This window comes from Oncorhynchus mykiss, chromosome 24 (genome assembly GCF_057628025.1).
Source record: "Oncorhynchus mykiss isolate SJ-2025 chromosome 24, ASM5762802v1, whole genome shotgun sequence".
NCBI classification, from domain to species: domain Eukaryota; kingdom Metazoa; phylum Chordata; class Actinopteri; order Salmoniformes; family Salmonidae; genus Oncorhynchus; species Oncorhynchus mykiss.
This window is the reverse complement of record NC_143045.1, coordinates 26,509,266-26,529,958: the sequence shown is the minus strand read 5'-3', so window position 1 is coordinate 26,529,958 and position 20,693 is coordinate 26,509,266. Positions and strand designations below refer to the sequence as shown.

Here is a 20,693-nt window from a genome sequence, read left to right as displayed (position 1 = left end):
CAGGGACTGGGAAACTGGTCAAAATTGAAGGAATGATGGATGGCGCTAAATACAGGGAAATTCTTGAGGTAAACCTGATTCAGTCTTCCAGAGATTTGAGACTGGGACGGAGGATCATCTTCAAGCAGGACAATGACCCTAAGCATACTGCTAAAGCAACACTCGATTGGTTTAAGGGGAAACATGTAAATGTCTTGGAATGGCTCAATCCAATTGAGAATCTGTGGTATGATTTAAAGATTGCTGTACACCAGCGGAACCCATCCAACTTGACGGAGCGGGAGCAGATTTGCCTTTAAGAATAGGCAAAAATCCCAGTGGCTAGATGTGCCAAGCTTATAGAGACATACCCCAAGTGACTTGCAGCTGTAAAGGGTGACTCTGCAAAGTATTGACTTTTTTTTTTTTGTGGGGGGGGGGGGGGGGGGGTGAATAGTTATGCATGCTCAAGTTCATTTTTTTGTCTTATTTCTTGTTTGTCTCACAAAAATATTTTGCATCTTCAAAGTGGTAGGCATGTTGTATAAATCAAATGATACAAACCCCCCCAAAAAATCTATTTTAATTCCAGGTTGTAAGGCAACAAAATAGAAAAGACCTCAAGGGGGTGAATACTTTTGCAAGCCACTATAGTTGTGCTTTATGTCCTTCCAAATTCACACACAAAATGTGCCTCTACATGCAGACCCGCCCATTGGAAAAAAAAGAAAAAAGACAACATAAATAATAAAGAATTGTTAAAGAAATATTTTCACAATTTTTCCACCCTCAACATGACAAGAATAGGGCGACAGAGTAGGGAGATGCTTTGAAGTCACATTCCAGCCTGCCTCACACCATAATTACACACAGTAGTCATTATGGCCTCAAACACTTACATGGTCAAGGTTAAGGGGCCAGGGGCTCCTTGTTCTCTTCTCACACAGAAACTTAGGAGACTTGTCCCTCTGAAGGTGGTTCTATGTACAGTGGGACAACCCTGAGACAATATGCAGTTGACATCCTGCAATTAAAACTACAAAAACATGTGACCTCTGAATAAACTAATCTCTAATCAAATTGCTAGAATTGAATGAAGCAAAAATACAATTTGCTCTAGAGAAATAAAGAGTTTATTGTTGAGATATTCCTTAACAGATGATTTCATCCTAGTGATGCTCATGTCCCCCATTATGTGAATATTTTGGTGTTTGCTATCATGGCATAAGATGACTTGAAATTACAGATGACTTGAAATAATAATTGTTGGAATTTATATGGTTCTTGTACACACAAAAAGTACACAAATCGTGTAAATCATTCCTTGTAAGGGAAGTGTCTTCAAGTACAAGATCTGCAAAACCTTGACTGCCCTCCAGTGGTTACCTTGGAAAAGAACACATCTACCACTAACAGAGTTTAAAAGGTAGTCACAATGATTGAAGCAAGACACATTAAACTATCAATTTGTTTGCTATGATAATACTATATTATGCACAGACCTTTGTGGTATCTGTGTATTTCAAAAACACAGTAGTTCCTTTCCTCGTACACATGTAATACACAGAATGCAGGAAGTATTTTGACAGGAGATGACACACAGCACAACACTGTAACAGTCTGCTCTTGCTGCAACCTCATGTTATTTGCTTGTTCAGTCTGTTCAACTGACACAGGAGCTATATTGCTTGTTAATATCAACATTTCAGAGCGGTTACTGAAGGAGATGAGGACATCCTTTAGTTTATAGTATTTTGTAGCTGCTACAAAACAGGGGTGAGTCTTTAAAAGTGAAAGTAAACTGCTTTCTTAGGGCATTACAAAAGAGGGAGAGAAGTGTGACAGAGAGAAAATGGGGAAATTTGTGGAAACAAACTATTGCAGTAGCTGTTTCTATGTGGATCATTTTGCACATTTAGCAACCAGTTTGTGGTACTTTACAATAGTTGGTGTGTTAAGGTTTTCTTGCGTCGAAGGAGAGGTGGACCAAAATGCAGCGTGGTTATTTGTATACATCTTTAATAAAGATGAAAACAAACAATACAAAAACATAAAGTGAAAACCTAACCAGCCTATACTGGTGCAAACTAACACAGAGACAGGAACAATCACCCACGAAACACTCAAAGAATATGGCTGCCTAAATATGGTTCCCAATCAGAGACAACGATTAACCCCTGCCTCTGATTGAGAACCACTTCAGGCAACCATAGACTTTTCTAGATAACCCCACTATACCACAATCCCAATACCTACAAAAAAAACAAGACAAAACACACCACATAATTAACCCATGTCACACCCTGGCCTGACCAAAATAATAAAGAAAACACAAAATACTAAGACCAGGGCGTGACATGGTGGTAAGATAGGGCCTGTCTAATCTTTTTCTTTTTTTACTCATAAACAAATCTTTCCTACACAGCAATCTCACACAGTAACATACAGGTCAAGTTTGTGAATACCATGTTGCTTTCTTTTCAGGTTAAACTCAAGACTGCATTGAAACCTCTTAAGGATAAACTGAGGCTCTTTAAGGGAGTCAAACTCACCTGTGATAATACAGCAAAACATATTAAGGTATGACATTTAAGTATTGATGCAACAACAATGTATGCATTTTGGCTAGTTTGTGTTCTTTATTGTCTACTCTGTTCTAATCTAAGGGAAGATCATGCCCTACAGGAAAACTGAGGTGCATCTCATTCTTGCAGGTACAGTAAACAGCTGATCTTATGAGTAGATATTGTATATAGTGATTATTATTTACTGATTATTTTATTGGTAAGACTGATTTTCACCTTCTTTATTGGTCCTCTTCAGAACTACTAGGCCACAGAGACAAGGTAAATGGTCTTCCTCCTTTCTCCCTCCTCTCTGTGGTTCTATAACCAAGACCACAGCAGTACTAACTCCTGAATGTTCTTCCAGAGCCAAGCAAACACTGCCAGATCCAAAGAGGGTTTCAGGAGCGCTGATAGACGTGGCCAAACACCTGGGCAACCTGCAGTTAAGAGTCAGGGAGAAGATGAAAGGGATGGTCCAATACTGTAAATACGTTTCCATCCACAATTTGTTCGTTCGACATGATGGGATCTTTTTGTGTCTGTAAAATGTATTATGCGACACATTGCGGTGCAAACGATTTCTTGCGCAAATGTTGGTAGAATAACCATCATGTAGAGAGAGGTAAATGTGCAGTCACGCAATGCAATGTTGTGTGGTCCTTCCAGGGCGACTTGGAAAAGCATGCACAGTTTAAGCTACGTGATGGTGAAAGTACACAGTGATGAGCTTGATGCTGCTTTCCAATAAAAATTGAGGTTATTATTTGTATGCTAGTGACATAATGATCTTGCTTTTATCCATCTCATAATATAGCCTATATGTGTACACTTTATCAGCGAACTGTTGTCTAGAGAGCATGTGCGAGATTGGGCAAGTTTGCCATTTATCGCGACAGTTTGTGGCAAAACTATTGGTAAAGTCGAAAATACAATGGTAACACATTAAACTCGTGTTTTTTATTCAGTATATGATGTAAGCACAAAAGTGTTTTTATGTGCAGGTCATAACGCAGTCTTTGAACCGCAACAAAGTCCGGGGGCGTTTCTCTGCCCAGGTGTTGTTGATGGATGCCAACAGCTGGATAGGTATTGTAAGTATTAGCTAACCATATCATATGTTATACCAATCTGTCAGCCGATAAAATGGTCCATGACGTGGTACGCAACCATAGGTTTATGCATGAAACGTCTGAACGGGGGACGCGACCTCGGTCTGGTGCAGAGTATGTGAGCGGAGGGGAGCTTGGAGCGATTTTGATTTTTTATTATAGTGATTTTTTATTATAATATTCGCATGAAAATCTGTCGCAAATTGGATGGAAAACTAGCTACTGAGTAATGTTTTGCAGCAAAAAAAACAACACTAGGTTTCATCTGCGCCTTGTTCTTAGTCCTAGGACTGTATCAGTATAATTCATATTAATTCTAGTAGTGACCCCCATACTGTTAAATTGCATAATATCTCTATTGCAAAAACAATGCTCATAGGAATTTAGATATGAGTATCAATGAAACTTGTAGTGAATGTACAGAGTAAATGGTAAAGTTAAATGATCTCTCCTTAGCTCCTGTAATCCTGGATCCCAACACTGCAGACACAGGTCTCATCCTGTACGAGGACTTGACCAGCATGAGACACTGTGATAAAGCACTACAGCTCCCTGACAACCCAGAGAGGCTTCATGGATGTGTCCTAGGTTCTGAGGGTTATAACTCAGGAACACACAGCTGGGACGTAGAGAATTCTGATGGTTCCTATTGGGCTGTAGGTGTGGCCACCAATAATGCCAAAATATCTAGTTGGTCTAGATCTAGCAGTATGCCATATAAATCCTTTGGGTATTTGGACTAGCTGTGTTAGTCACTTCCTAGAATTTTCCCAAAAGGATGATGTACATCATCTTGAAGTGAATCACTTTCCCTCGAATGATGAGAGTGCATCTGGATTGGGACAAGGAAAAGCTGTCTTTCTTTGACCTTGATGAAAATACACACATACACACAATCACACACACTTTCACACAGACAATCTTCCCTATACTTCATCATGATACCACTTTGAGCATACAAACAGGGTCTCTTTTTTGCTTTCTTGAGTAAGGCAGCTCCAAAATTAAGGTGTTTCAGCCTAGCTCTGTGCTTTCTGTGGTGGAGGAGCAGCCAGCAGAATATACAGAGCGTAGTGGTTGGTAATCTTGTCTAGTTGTGCCGTGATTGGCTCAGTATTCTGTCACTAATTGGGATACTACGTCACCACAAAATATACAGGGAGAGCTAGAAAGTTCAAGCCCCCTTAAGTGCTGCCATAGATTTACATTAGAAGTGCCCATCCAAGAAGGCTCAAGGTCACTGGCCACAGATAAAATTATGTCAAATCATGTTATATCTACCATAGCTTTGGTTGGACTGATCATGTCAACATCATGCCTTCAAAATCAAGCTAGACAAGCAGTCATCATCATGAATCACGTCGACAATCTACTGGCAAATACTTTTCAATCCTTGTCATATGAAGAGAAATTCTAGATAAAACTTATCGGTGCTCATTGGCCATTGGAAATAAACATTACACAACAAGTTGGAAATCACAAATTCAATAATGAGTGTTTTGAAGGAATCAGTGGCTAACCGCAAGTGTTGCAAAGCAATCACTATTTTGCTTCCCCTGCTATTCAGTGGAGAGGGTGTGTGGTCCAAGTCTGGGTTTAAGGGTCTCTTTTCCAAGCTTAAAAGGATAAACATTCACATGCAACACCGTAGGCCAAAATATATTGAATACATTGGCCATGTTGTCAATCCAGCATGACTTCTGCCTTGTTCAAAACAACTGGAAACTCAGAACTGGGAAATATCAGACTTCAGTGAGTTCAAGACAACTGGGAACTCGGAAAGAAACTAGCTCCAACTTGATTTTGTTCACTCACACCAGAAGTGATCAGGACACGCAGGTTGAAATATCAAAACAAACTCTGAACCAATTATATTAACTTGGGGACAGGTCAAAAAGTATTAAACATTTATGGCAATTTAGCTAGCTAGCTTACTGTTGCTAGCTAATTTGCCCTGGTATATAAACATTGGGTTGTTATTTTACCTGAAATGCACAAGGTCCTCAACTCCGACAATTAATCCACAGATAAAACGGTAAACCGAATTTGTTTCTTGTCATCTCTCCTTCTTCCTTAAAAATCTCTTAAGGCTTCTTTTTCTTCTTTGGACTTCATATGGCAGTTGGCAACCAACTTTACAGTATTACTACAACCTACTGGAGTGTGGACCTAAGTTCATCTTTCAATCATCAACGTGGGTATATGCTCCTAAAAACCAATGAGGAGATGGGAGAGGTCGGACTTGCAGCTCGTTGAGCGTCACAAATAGAACAAATTTCTATTTTAGCGTCTGGCCACGCAGACGCTCGCTGATGCCCGCGAGCAGTGTGGGTGCAATGATTGAATAACATGTATGTGTAAATTGCAAGCGGTGTGGTCAGCATGTTACACATTATTTTGTGTCCACACAATTGCTCTGAAAATGCTTTTGGCTTTAAGACACAGTTTCCTTTTCTTTTACATAGATATTCACCCCCGTTTGTCAGCCTGTTAGTTTGGTCGGTAGTTGATAAATGAGAATCTAGTCATTCTATTTCTATGCCATGGAGGTCCAGACAATATTTGTATAATATATTTTTTTTCATTTTTAACCCATCCTCTTCGGAGGACACATATTTTGTTTTTTTTTTACAGCGTTTCTGCTACATATACATACATTTTGCAACACATTTTACATACATGGTACTTTTATATACAGTAATCACATAACAATAATACATTGCTGAACATAAATTCCTTAATCCCACCCCTCAGCCACTCTCAGCCCATCCCACCTATCACCATAGACCACCCTTGTTTGGTTTCCATGTGCCATATATTTTTCAGTTGTGCTGTACTGTTTTACATTCATTTTGAATCTTTCTAATCATATACAGTTGAAGTCAGAAGTTTACACACACCTTAGCCAAATACATTTAAACACAGTTTTTCACCATTCCTGACATTTAATCCAAGTAAAAATTCCCTGTTTTATGTCAGTTAGGATCACCACTTTATTTTAAGAATGTGAAATGTCAGAATAATAGTAGAGAGAATTATTTATTTCAGCTTTTATTTCTTTCATCACATTCCCAGTGGGTCAGAAGTTTACATACAATTTACAATTAGTATTTGGTAGCATTGCCTTGAAATTGTTTGACTTAGGTCAAACGTTTCGGGTAGCCTTCCACAAGCTTCTCACAATAAGTTGGGTGAATTTTGGCCCATTCCTCCTGACAGAGCTGGTGTAACCGAGTCAGGTTTGTAGGCTTCCTTGCTCGCACACGCTTTTTCAGTTCTGCCCACAAATTTTCTATAAGATTGAGGTCAGGGCTTTGTGATGGCCACTCCAATACCTTGATGGCATAATGAATTCCACCAAGTATCAGGCAATTTTGGCTGACAATCTGGTTGCCTCTACCAGAAGTCTGGGACTTGGCCGTAGGTGGACTTTCCAACAAGACAATGGCCCAAAACATACCTCATGATCCACACAGAAATGGTTGTGACAACAAAATCAATGTTCTGCCATGGCCATCTCAGTCGCCGGACCTCAATCCAATCGAAAACCTGTGGGCTGAGTGGAAGAGGGCAGTTGATAAGCGCAAACCCAAGAATGTTAAGGATTTTGAAAGCATCTGCATAGAGGAATGGTCCATAATCCCTCCAAATGTGTTCCTTAACCTTGTCAAACATTACAGGAAAAGACTCCATGCTGTAATCCTTGCCAGAGGTGTTTGCACTAAGTACTAAATGAGGAGTGCCAATAATTATGAAACCTTGATTTTGGTGAAATGTATTTTGTATTAAATAATTGTATGATTGTGGTTGGTTCCACTGAAACATTAATAAAGTACAGTATTTCTCACGTTGGTATTTTGAGCTCATTTCTATAATGACATTGTTTATATTTTTTAAAGTATTGTTTGTGCATTGCCAGCAGACAAACAAGTTCCCTACCTTCTCCTTCTTCCACTTGCCTCCTCCATTGTTGTGGTAATGCTGCAATCAGTTGGTTATAAGTTTGGATTGAGCAGACATTCCTTTTATAGCTGGATATGTGACATAACTCTACCGTTTCTGTTCATAATATTATCAATAAATATAATTCCATTGGGGGGGGGGGGGGGGCGGGGAATCTATAAAGAATGTTTTTTTATTCATCAGTATATTTGAGTTTAACCATAATATTTGTTGTAATATTTGTTCCATCTTTTCTGGAGGATAAACTGAAATTCTAACCAGCTTTGTATGGCTTGTTTAAGAAAGGGAAATACTTTAAACAAAATTTCATTTTCATTAAGTCGGAAATGAGAAGTCTGTGTAAAGGAAATGAGAAGTCTGTGTAAAGGAAATGAGAAGTCTGTGTAAAGGAAATGAGAAGTCTGTGTGAAGGAAATGAGAAGTCTGTGTAAAGGAAATGAGAAGTCTGTGTAAAGGAAATGAGAAGTCTGTGTAAAGGAAATGAGAAGTCTGTGTAAAGGAAGTCTGTGTAAAGGAAATGAGAAGTCTGTGTAAAGGAAATGAGAAGTCTGTGTAAAGGAAATGAGAAGTCTGTGTAAAGGAAATGAGAAATCTGTGTAAGCAAGAAGGCAATTTTTTTTTTACAAAGGATGAACCTTTCTTAATAATCTACTGGAGACCATTTTGAGTTTAAGTATAATTTAGGTATGAGTGAAGCTTTTAGTGAGAGGTTTAAAGCTTTAATATTTAATCATTTTAGCCCCCCAAACTCATATTCATTATATCAATAGGCACGTTTAATTTTGTATGGCTAAGCATTCCAAATAAAATGAAACATTTTTTGCTCATATGATTTAAAAAACGAGTTGTCTGGAGTAGGCAGTGGCATTATTAAGTAAGTCAACTGTGATAGGACCAAAGAGTTAGTCAATGTAATTTATTCAGAAATAGTCAAGAAATATACCTCTCTATGGTTGCAGAATCTTATCTATTTTTGCAAACGTTCTATTGAAATAGATTGCGGTACGTTCATTTATATTTTTGAGATATGAATACCAAGTACTGTATGTCTACTTCACCATCCTCCCATTTTATTGGTAAACTACAAGGTAGCGTAAACTGTGTATTTTAACGAGCCAATACGTAATTTGGTACACTTGTTATGATTAAGTTTTAGTCCAGAGAGCCTAGAAAAGTGATCAAGATCTTCAATGAGACTGAGCAGGGATCCAGATTGCGGATTTAAGAAGAAACTTGAGTCATCGTCATACATTAACACTTTTGTTTTTATCCCCTGGATTTCTAACCCCTTGATGTTCTTGTTGGATCTAATTTTAATAGCAGCATTTCAATTGCCATAATGAGTAGATATGGAGACAATGGACAGCCTCGTTTTACTCTTCTTCTTTTACTCTGGGATATGTGGGCGTCCCACCTGGCCAAAAGCCAGGGAAGAGCAGAGCGCAAAATTCAAATAAATTACTATAAAAATCAACCTTTCATTAAATCACACATGCAAGATAGCAAATTAAAGCTACACTAGTTGTGAATCCAGCCAACATGTCAGATTTCAAAAAGGCTTTTTGGCGAAAGCAAACAATGCTATTATCTGAGGATAGCACCTCCGTAAACAAAGAGAGTAACCATAATTCAACCCTGCAGGCGCGACACAAAACGCTAAAATAAAAATATAATTCATGCCTTACCTTTGACGAGCTTTTTTTTGTTGGCACTCCAATATGTCCCATAGACATCACAAATGGTCCTTTTGTTCGATTAATTCCGTCAATATATATCCAAAATGTTCATTTATTTGGCGCGTTTGATCTAGAAAAACACTGGTTCCAACTTGGTCAACGTGACTACAAAATATCTCAAAAGTTACCTGTAAACTTTGCCAAAACATTTCAAACTACTTTTGTTATACAACTTTAGGTATTTTTTTACGTAAATAATCAATCAAATTTAAGACTGTGTTCAATACAGGAAGAAAACAAACTGAAGCATGCTTTCTGGTCACGCGCCTCTATCTAACAGTACACTTCAAGTGACCCTTGTTCAAGATGGCTGTACTTCTTCATTACACAAAGGAATAACCTTAACCAATTTCTAAAGACTGTTGACATCCAGTGGAAGCGATAGGAACTGTCCCTTAGAAATCTGGATTCCCAATGAAAACTCATTGAAAAGAGAGTGACCTCAAAAAAAGGTCACTCTCCTTGGGGTTTTGCCTGCTAAATAAGTTCTCACAGACATGACTCCAACAGTTTTAGAAACTTCAGAGTGTTTTCTATCCACATTTACTAATCATATGCATATCTCATCTTCTGGGGATGAGGAGCAGGCAGTTGAATTTGGGCATGCATTTCATCCGGACGTGAAAATACTGCCCCCTGTCACCAAGAAGTTAATGAATGAGCTAGGACGGATGTCGTCAATATGACTATTTGCTCAGCAGTTTTGAAATGTACAGCTACAGAATTCAGAACATGGGCTGTTCTTCCAATATTCTCCCTGTACACCAAGTCAGAACCGTAGGATAAATAAACGGGTCAAATAAGCAGACAATGAAAGCTCTATATTCAATGGTTACATTTCTCTAAAACAGGATACGAGGACTACATGAAATATGTTTAGCATGTACTAGAAAGAGGCTTGAGTTCCCGACTTGCAATTCCGGAGTTGGATGACCATTCAAAACATATTTTCCCAGTCGGAGCTCATTTTTTTCTGAGTTCCCAGTTGTCTTGAACTCCCTGTAGTCAGATATCCCAACTCCGAGCTTCCAGTTGTTTTGAGCGCGGCTTGACAGCATGGCCAATGTTTAATGTTTATCCTTTTAAGCTTGGAAAAGAGACCCTTAAACCCAGACTTGGGACCACACACCCACTCCACTGAATAGCAGGCTAGTGATTGCTTTGCAATGCTTGCAGTTAGCCACGGATTCCTTCCAAACCACTTATTGTTGAATTTGCATTTTCCAACTTGTTGTGTAATGCTTATGTCCATTGGCCAATGAGCACAAATACTTTTTATCTATAATTTATCTTAATTATTTATCTTCATATGACAAGGATTGAAAAGGATTTGCCAGTAGATTGTCGACTTGATTCATGACGATGACTGCTAGCTTGCTAGCTAAGATTTCGAAAGTATGTTGACATGATCAATCCAATCAAAGCCTCTGTAGATATAACGTGATCTGACCGTTATCTGTGGCCAGTGACCTTGAGCCTTCTTGGATAGGCACGTCTAATGTAACTCTATGGCAGCTCCCAGGGCCTTGAAATTTCGAGCTCTACCCTTAGATTTTGTGGTGACGTAGTGTCCCCATGAGTGATAGAACACTGGAGTCAATCACGGCACAACTAGAGAACATTACCAACCACTAGGCTCCGTATTTTCCTCTGGCTGCCCCACCACCACAGAAAACACTGAGCTAGGCTAAAACATCTGCATTTTGGCGCTGCCTTGCTCAAGAAAGCAAAAAAGAGATTGTATGCGGCTGAATTAACTCAATGATTGTATTTATTTTATCATTGTTTGCGAACTTATATGTGACACCTATAAATGCCAAATAACATGTAAAACAGGTGGGGCTCAGCCTCTGAATGACAGGTTGCCACTGCATGTTTCACATCTCACTATTTTATGTAGCCTAATGTTTGACTACTAGATTGATTGTTTTTATTTCCTGTTATTGATTGACCAGTAAAAAAAAGCATTTTGAATGCTGTGGATATATTTTTATATTGTCAGATATGTAATGCTGTGTATAGCATAATAAAATCGGTCTATTTTTGTCTGGTCATTGTTACATCCCTGATGTTGATCTGATATTTAACTTCCTTACCAAAAGAATGTCTGACTGCATACAAATCATTTCCACAATGTTTTATTAATACAAATGTGGAACAAATTATTTCCCTTATTTTCATCTCCTGTTAAGTTCTACAATTTCCAGCATGTTAGTCTCCAGGAGACACCGACAGCAAGAGGAAACAGAAGGAAATAAAGCATCACATTTTGCGTTAAAGTGACAGGTTAAAGAGGTAGTACCTCATCTCTATATTCAGTCAACATACTGTACACATCTCTCTCTTCAGACATGTCTGTCCTCTTTCGGCTCACTGATACACTCATTATATTGGTAAAGGGAGGTGTTGAGCAATGACTGAAAACACACATACCACCTCCTTGTCTAGCAACTGTAGGCGCACGCTCGCAGCATGTGTAGAATCTATTAGGTCCACTAGTATTATTCTATACATTTCTGGCTGTGTATGTCTCTTGATCCATTCAAACCTCAGATTTGTCAAACAACCACTAATATATGGAAATTAATGATTCGGACTGATTGAATTTAAGGGACATTTAAAGATGTAATTGAGTGTGCTGTAAGTCATTTAAATAAACAAGAATACAGGTACTTTCAGCAAATGAGCTGTAATTTTTAATAGATTGTTAAAATTCTTACCATAACTACAGCAGGAAAAGAAAAGTGAGGAACAAACTAACATAACTTAATACAAGACAGCATGAACAGTCGAGACATGGCACAACTTGCAGGTGGAGACATACTTGACGAAGCAGATGCAATTCCAATGTTGTTGTTATAAAAAACACCCTGTATTTTGTGTTGACCCTTGACCATGTTTGTGAAGATACACATCATGCATGCATGCGCACACACACAGGCTATTTGTCTGTCATAACAGAAGACAGCGGTCCTTGAACTGGGTTTTTCAGTACGTTCTAATACACCAGTCGCTGATGTCTTCTAAATACACTGTAGTATTATTTTAGGTCCCAATGCAACGGTCAGAGATATGATTGTTTTCCAATATTTTAATTGCAATTAAGAGGGACAAAAAAAGGAATTAAGGTGCCATAAATTAGCCTTTATCAAAATAAAGATTCATTTTCACATTAACCTTGACACACAGAATGATCAAAGGCTTAGTTTGGCCACGTTAATGATCAACAGTGCCAAACAACTATATTAGGTCATAAACAGGCTGTTCTATTTGAAAATTTCAGTGATTGTTAGGAGCCAAAGAGTTCGCTGGGATAAATATACATTTAAATTTAGTACATTTTATGCTTTAATTCTATAGATTTAAAGTGCTGATCAGTCAATGTAAGCTAATTAAATTCACTTATGGTGACTCGGAAGGGAGAAACATCTAACAGTCTCAGAAAGGAGCAGCCTAACCTGGTCAGAGTCCAAGAATTCCTTTCCATATGAATTTAACAATTCTCCTCTGGAGGTGAAACAGACTTGAAACAGTCCTAAGTTTCAGTTAAATCCTGCATTGATGTCAATAGGAGACTTGTAACATGAACATTTGCATATTTCTGGTTAAAATACTGCCCTGCATGTATCTCTCATTCTAAAGCATTACTACAGTAAAAAAAGTGAACACTGCCAAAGCGCCTATTCTGTGCAAAAACCAATGAGAAAAAAAGACTGCCCAGAACTTTTAAAAACAAAATCTTAAAAGAAAAGGTATGCAAATATGGGGCATTCATTTGAGCATTGAGATGGTAAGTAGAGGTAGCATGTAAAGCATAAACTGTAATTATAAACTGGTTGATTAACAGAAAAGGAAAAGATAAGGGAAAAAAGTATAGCCTCTGCGCAGTGTTGGTAACCACCACCACCACATCCTGAGGAACGCCCCCGCCCAAAAAAATGTCCAGTATTAACAGAGCCCAAAGACTTGAGACCGTACCTTGAGGCACAACAAACACACCAAACAGACTAGGCCTCGGTGGGAAAGGGATGCATGTTCTCGTGATTTGAACCTTGAACACAAAAAAAATCCATCCATCTGTCCAGCCAATGACCTGGGATTTCTAATTAGTGTAATTCAGTTAACATGGGAACCAACCCCTCTATAATCCAAAATTAAAACATTTGTTTTACATGGGCTTACAAAAGCCTCCCCATGATATTTGGTTTCATCTAAACTAGAATTTGAGCAGAAAACCCCATCTTTCCACACTGTTTTCACATCTAGAAGGCAACCATTCTAAAACGTTCCAAGTCTTTCCCATTTGTTTTCGGTCCGAATACAAAATTAGGCATCTGTGATACCTTACAGTTCAAATGTGAACATTTGGAATTCCTGTCTTCCATGACAGGCTAAGAGAGGAGGGGCTCTCTCTCTCTCCAGTATCCTGTGATTCCAAAGATGGGGCGGGAATGCAGAGGTGGTGACTGATTATCCCACATGATGTCCTCTACAAGCCTGTCTCTGAAAATGGAAATTGAGGGAGAAATGTAGCAGTCACTCTTGTGGACACGTTTCCCGTCAAAAAAGCTTGTTCCCCCATTGTTCAACCATCCTGTAATCTCCCGAATGACAGCATCCCTGTAAGAGGCTCAGTGTGGTCTGTCTGTGGTGCTGCTGTACTGTGTTCCCTCTACGGCACAAGCTGCTCACATCAAAGGAGTCCTGCAACATGAATCTAAGATAGGAGAGGGAGCAGTTCCTCCAGGGCACCGTTTCAAGAGGCAGCAGCCAGGAGAGGGTGTAGCGCTCAGTCATGACTTAACTGAACAGGCCCATCCTTGGACTGATCATAGAACACAACTCCATTTGAATCTAGAGGGAGAGAAGTAGGACACGTCAGATTTTCTCAGCCAAGACATACTATACCAATATAAAAGACGAGGCTTTTCGGGTTCTCTACAATTATACGGCAGGAATTACTAACTCACCTTGTTTTTGTAAATTCTGAATATATTCAATTTCTGTAAAAATATAAAACATATTTAGTAGTGTGAGAGATTCATAATTATTACATGCACTATTCTCTTTCTGTTCTAAGGACCAGCCATAGCAGATCAATTATTTCACTTTGTGAATGAACGTTGAATGGAACAGCTACCTACCTTTAGTGTGATAAATAACAGCAGCTTTTAGATCGAACGCCCCCCAGCAAGATCCTGGGTCGCAACCCTTGGGGTGGCAGGGCTCCTTGGCCAGGACAGACACATGTTGAGCAGGGGAGGCAAGAGGCAGCTCAGTACCAGGGTGCTTAAAAGAGGAGGACATTATGGCACCTCTACTCCCAGCCTCACCCCTCAGAGGGTCTGGGCCAGGGGCTTGGCCTCCCAGCCCAGCATCAGGGCCAGGAGCCAAGGTAGGGCCTGATTTACCAACACTGCTAGGGGCTTGGGAGATAGTGAGTCTGTCCCGCTCGTACGCCTTTGGGAAGAGGGGTTTGTCGGGTCTCAGAGTGGAGGTAGCAGAGACTTGTAGAGGCAAAGCTGCAGGGCCACCTCCCTGAAAGGTGATCTCCACGATCTGGCCTTTCCGGGCTGGCTGCCCCACTAATGCCGGCCCCACCCCAGGCCCTCCACTGGGCTCGTTGATGAATGACAGCCCCCACTGGTTCTGGAAAATGTCCACCAGAGATTTGGGATTTGTCTTAGTGGCAGGTGAGTCCACTTGGCAGGCGCTGGAGAGGGCGGGTTGCATATTTGAAGTGCCCAGGGGATAAACAAGGAGACTGGCCTTTCTCAGTTCTCTAGTAATCATGGAGGGGGTGCCTGACATATCAGTGCCGTTGCTGGACAAGGATGCTTCGTTCTCCCACTTGCTGGCAGGGGAGACAGGCATTGGGGCAGTGCAAACAGTAGAGGTAAAAAGGGGCGCAGGGAGAGGGCAGCTACTCCCCTCTCCAGATAGGGGTCCATTGGTGAAGCTAGGGGAGGTGATGGTTTTGACAGCAGACATGGGGACTTGGGAGAGTCTGGTGGGCACCTGGGACTGGGGAGGTAAGGAGTCACCTGCAGCTTGGACTGCTGCTTTGTTTAGATTCTCTTTCACTTTACTTGCATAACTAATCTTGGGCACTGTCTTAGCACTACTATTGTCCACAGGAAAGACAGGGGGTGGTTTAAAGAGGGTCCATGAGTCCTCTTTTTTGGAGGTAAGCTTGGCTTTGCCCAGCCTGTCTTCGAGCTTTTTAACAGAGCATGCTGCAGCCTTTTCCTCAGAGGTCCTACACTGTAGTTCACCAACCTGATCCACAGGGGCCTGTGCCACAGATGGGACACATTTGATGGAGGTGGGAGACAGAGAGCCTGCAGCTGTTTTGGCAGGCTCCATCTCATGTTTGTTAGGGACCATAACTGCCTGTATAACAGCCTTCTCCTGCCCAGCAGTCACACTCTCCTCAGCCATTGCACTCCTCTGAGCCCAGCGTTTCTTGGGAGTGATGTATCCACTCTCAGAACCACTGTCTGGTCCAGGCTTGCTGGGGTAGCCGTTAGCATACAGACCAGGGTTGAGGAGCACAACGCCATTTGGTAAAGCAATGGACTTGCTCTTGCTATCACGTGTTTTCAACTCTGAAGGAGTGTCATTTTTGCAGTTCATACTGTTCTTAAAATGGCTATTACGACTGCCTTTTGAGTGAATGGCGAGGAGCTTCCCAAGAGGTTTTGGTTTCAAGTTAGAAGTTTCATGTTGCCTGCTGCTCGAGTAATGAAGGGCAGCCACAGGAATAGGGGCAGAAGGGGTGTCCTCTCGCTCCACTAGGGTTCCATTTATTTTTCCATTACCTGATGACATGACAAGAAAACAACTACAATCACACACACTGTACTTGCATAGAGTAGGCCTAGATTTGTTTAACTAGCTTCACCCAACTGAATACACGCCTGTTTTTTTGTCCATAACGATACAGGCTATCCAATGAAGTCATATGGATACACTGATGTGCCTGCCATATTTCCTGCAGACAATGCAAAATCTGATATTGAAATAGTGTTCATTTTAAATATTAAACGTGAATACATTCGAAAGAGACAGTAAAGCCCTCACATGACTAGATACATGTCATTGCCAATGCTAGCCTGCAGATCCGACCCACTTGCTTACAGCTGTACTAGGGTCGGACAACATTTCTGTGTATAATTAGACACCAAGGAGTCAGCACAAGATATGGCTCAGAAAACATACCTTAATTCAGGATGAAAAATGCCTTGTACTCCAAATTGTGCCATTATCCCAACTGTTACGCTAACAAGATTAAATGACTGCAAAAAACGAACAGCCGTTCAACCTTCTCTGTGTAATAGTTGGGATAATGGTAGAACTAAGTAAAACGCATTTCTCATCCCTGGATTGAGGTACGTTTTCTGAGCCATATCCTGTGCCGACTCCTTGGGGTCTTAATATACAGAGGAATACTTTCTGACCCTAGTACAGCTCTGTAAGCAGGTGGGTCAAATTTGCTGGCTATGCCAATGCCAGAGTAGACTCGAGTTAGTGACACGAGCAACAGGCCCAAAAATAACGATAGATTTTCGCTAGCTAACGATTACTATTTATGTCAATACTCAGACCATAACTATTACAATTACAGAAATAAACAATTTCTGGCGGACCGGGGGGGGAAGTATACGATGTGTGCCGTAACTAAGTTAATAGTTAACTAGCAAACGTTTAGCGGAACATTCCAGAGAAGCCGGTTCGTGTTGAGATAGCTACATTCACAAAGGATAACGTTTGCAAAAGTGCCACTCAGCTGACTAACGTTAGTTTCACGTAATTACATAGGACTTGTTGGCTGGTACATTTCTGAAAATAATTTCTGGCTGGCACTACTGCTAACTGACTAGCTAGTTAACTAGCTGGCTGGTTATTAGCCAATGAACAAGGTCAATGTCCCGCAAATCATGTCGCGTTAGCTAGCTAACGGCTAGCCAACGTTCACTAACCGTACCAATCTTTAGCTACTGTTAGCTAACTAACCACGAACAAGACACTCCTTAACAACGCTCTCTAAAAAGCCCCTAATTAGCCAACGAGATAGCTCATGTTTGATATAATAGCTAGCTAGTCACCTAGCAGCAAGCTGGCTAGTGAATGCTCAAAAGTTTGTTGCTAATAGATTATGGAGGGACATTCGGACCCGTTTTCTCCGTCTGCGCTTCCTCGTACTGGTGTTGTTCATCTTCTACCCATGCGTTCGGGGGACCGGGGCGACTCTCGTCTACATGCTTCAAACATCCCTCAAACACCCGTCCATCGTGCCGGTCATCCATTGAAGTGTAATGCAAATAAACGAAGGCTGCCTCCCCTAGTAAGCTAACTAGCTAGCCAGTGGCATAGAGGAAACATTCGGCCTGCCCAATCAACGCCCATGACTTCATTTCGTGAATGTCGTTGGGCTTGTTCGAGTCGATCAATTTTCTCAAGTCAGTCACCATCATAGGTCACCGTCTTTCAGTGTGTTGCGTTAGGTTTAACAATTATATGACTTGCGCCTACATGTTTTTACAAAAATCATGTGATCAAATGTCATGAAGTTTTGACTGCGTTTTAAACACATACCCTTGCCTTATGCCCTTGGGGGAATCCCCACGGCCATCTTTGTCGTTGGTCCAAATGATTAGCCAAGAAAGGGAAACGTAAGCCCCACAGCCCTAGTTTTTAGTAGAGTTTGAGTGTTCAATTATGTTCACTCCAGGGCCTGAAACACCCAATTTTTATTTAAGTAGGCAAGTGTTAGAGTTGCGTTTTTCGAATCCGGTATCATGAAGAATAAAAGACAGAATCTGTCGTTAATTATCTTTAATTAAATTCAAGCAATAAATGGTAAATGCAATTTTCGTATATACAGGCTCTCTGTCCCACCTCGCAGGGCCAACAGAGAACTGACAGGATGTACGTAAACAGTTTTTCTTATACTGTGATAGACATAGTTCCAACCCGTCTGTTGGCCTATCACAGTAGAGGCTGAGTGTGGTTTAGACTTGGTTTAGACTTGCTCAGCCTATCGTAGGCGCTCTGGTGGTCCCCGCCTCTTGGCGCTTCTTGGAGTCCACCCTCTGTCGATGTATAGATTCACTGTTCTGGTATCACACCCTAGTTACTGCAACTACTCAGCTCCCGTTATCTGTTATTGTGTTATTCAGTATTTTCTAATTCAATCAAACCTTGTGATGAGCTCCCCCTCCCTGTACCTGATTAACCACAACTTTGTAAGTTACAGCAAGTCACACTGTGTTGCTAAACATTGTCACATACAAACACAAGGACAAAGCATCTGCTGGGCTGTTATCTACAGTTTTGCAACATGCAGCAGTCTCAGCATGTTGCTCGGTCCTTGACACACACACACACACACACACACACACACACACACACACACACACACACACACACACACACACACACACACACACACACACACACACACACACAGACACACACACACAGACAACTGCTGTTCAAACAATTCAATCTTACGTGATATAGTAGTGGGTTATAGAACATAGACATAACACAATCATGGGACAGACAAGTGACACATTTCCAGGCAAGAGTAGCCCATTTAAAAAAATAATAATAATATTCTCCATGCAAGTGTCAACTTGTCAGACGTCATCAGAAGTATCCACTTAATTTGATGGCTGAGGGGAGAGGGTGTGTCTTTTTACATTTTTGGAAGCCCTTGAATGCAAGTTTCTCTATCCCAACTTCATCCTATCATAAGGATGTTTTTGTTTGACCCACGCGAACGTGACCAAAGACATGACAAACAGGAACCAACTTTTTCCTGCGATTAATTTATACGTTGGATACATACAAATGCATGTGATATTTGATGCTCTCTTTCACTGATTGGTTGTACAATCTACACACTTATGATTTCAGTTTGTGAGTGTGTGCTATGGGGTTTGGAACACGTTTATTTCAACATGGTAAAGACATTTTTTTTTGAAACAATGGCAAAACTGCCATATTGATCTAGCCTTGCTGTTGGAAAACCATATACTGTAAGTGTCCGACTTTCGGGTGTGCTAGATGCATCACCTTCGATTACACTCGACTTTCGGGTGTGCTAGATGCATCACCTTCGATTACACTCGACTTTCGTCTAGTTGTTGCTTTTGCAGCACGAGCTGCCCAAGTGAGGTTGCAAGTTGTGGTTTGAAGCATAGAAGAAAACAAATTATCTATGTAAAAACCAATCATTATTCACATAACATTACTGGAAGTGCCTGCCCCAATGTGTAGCAACTCAATATTAGGACGGTGTTCCTGATGTTTGGTATGCTATTGCAAGATATCTGATTGGTAATCTGTTCACTCTCCCCTGAGCTACATCATATTATCTTTTTTTTTTTATAACCATCATTAAAGTCAAAGATGGTTTGAAAATTCTGTGGTGAAGTGAATGGAGCTAGAGGACGACAGTAAATATATGTCAAATATAGGGGTTGCTGTTGAGACTATAGTAGTAGACCATTGCAAACTGTCCGGGTATACAGTGCATTCGGAAAGTATTTCAGAGCCCTTCACTTGTTCCACATTTTGTTACCTTACAGCCTTGTTCTAAAATTGATTTAATAAAAATACCCCATAATGACAAAGCAAAACAGGTTTTTAGAAATGTTTGCAAATGTACAGTACCAGTCAAAAGTTTGGACACCTACTCATTCAAGGGTTTTTCTTTATTTTTACTATTTTCTACACATACGGAATCATGTAGTAACCAAAAAAGTGTTAAACAACTCAAAATAGATTCGTCAAAGTAGCCACCCTGTGCCTTGATGAGAGCTTTGCACACTCTTGGCATTCTCTCAACCAGCTTCACATGGAATGCTTTTGAAGCATTTATTTGGGCTGTGAAGCATTTATTTGGGCTGCAATTTCTGAGGCTGGTAACTCTAATGAACTTATCCTCTGCAGCAGAGGTAACTATGGGTCTTCCTTTCCTGTGGTCCTCATGAGAGCCAGTTTCATCATGGCGCTTGATGGTTTTCCAAATTGATTGGCCTTCGTTGACTGGCCTTCATGGACTGTCATTTCTCTTTGCTTATTTGTGCTGTTCTTGCCATAATATGGACTTGGTCTTTTAAAAAATAGGGTAATCTTCTGTATACCACCCCTACCTTGTCACAACACAACTGATTGCCTAAAACGCATTAAGAAGGAAAGAAAGTCTACAAATGTACTTTTAACAAGACACACATGTTCATTGAAATGCATTCCAGATGACTACCTAATAAAGCTGGTTGAGAGAATGCCAAAAGTGTACAGATTTGTCATCAAGGCAAAGTTTGGCT

The 20,693-nt window shown here is 40.5% G+C and overlaps 1 protein-coding gene and 1 long non-coding RNA gene across 4 annotated transcripts; one reads left to right on the top strand and one right to left on the bottom strand.

Annotated features, from left to right (window-relative positions):
- Nucleotides 1–1,558: 1,558 nt before the first annotated feature.
- LOC110504074 (uncharacterized) lies at nt 1,559–3,493 on the top strand. Its single transcript, XR_002470553.3, has 5 exons — nt 1,559–1,755; nt 2,464–2,559; nt 2,646–2,693; nt 2,803–2,825; nt 2,911–3,493. It is a non-coding gene; the product is annotated as an uncharacterized LOC110504074 (long non-coding RNA).
- An 8,531-nt stretch (nt 3,494–12,024) lies between these two features.
- LOC110504072 (nuclear FMR1 interacting protein 2) lies at nt 12,025–18,277 on the bottom strand. Of its 3 annotated transcripts, none has more exons than XM_021582892.3 (4): nt 17,953–18,277; nt 14,499–16,175; nt 14,325–14,357; nt 12,025–14,208 (listed from the first exon to the last, which is right to left on the bottom strand). In XM_021582892.3, the coding sequence occupies exons 2-4, from the start codon at nt 15,988–15,990 to the stop codon at nt 14,144–14,146; spliced, it is 1,590 nt and encodes a 529-aa protein (XP_021438567.3). In that variant the 5' UTR covers nt 15,991–16,175; nt 17,953–18,277; the 3' UTR covers nt 12,025–14,143. The 3 variants fall into 3 exon arrangements, with proteins under 3 accessions (XP_021438567.3, XP_021438565.3, XP_021438566.3); XM_021582890.3 differs by having other exon boundaries at nt 17,531–17,981; XM_021582891.3 differs by lacking the exon at nt 17,953–18,277 and adding an exon at nt 17,463–17,773.
- Between the last annotated feature and the right edge of the window lie 2,416 nt (nt 18,278–20,693).

What these genes read in the sequence shown, in the direction of transcription:
- LOC110504072 (XM_021582890.3), bottom strand. Translation starts at nt 17,663, where the DNA reads ATGGATGACCGGCACGATGGACGGGTGTTTGAGGGATGTTTGAAGCAT. An exon ending in AGCGCAGACGGAGAAAACGG is followed by an intron (nt 16,176 to 17,530) that starts GTCCGAATGTCC and finishes TCATGTCATCAG; the next exon opens with GTAATGGAAAAATAAATGGA. An exon ending in TGTTATTTATCACACTAAAG is followed by an intron (nt 14,358 to 14,498) that starts GTAGGTAGCTGT and finishes ATATTTTTACAG; the next exon opens with AAATTGAATATATTCAGAAT.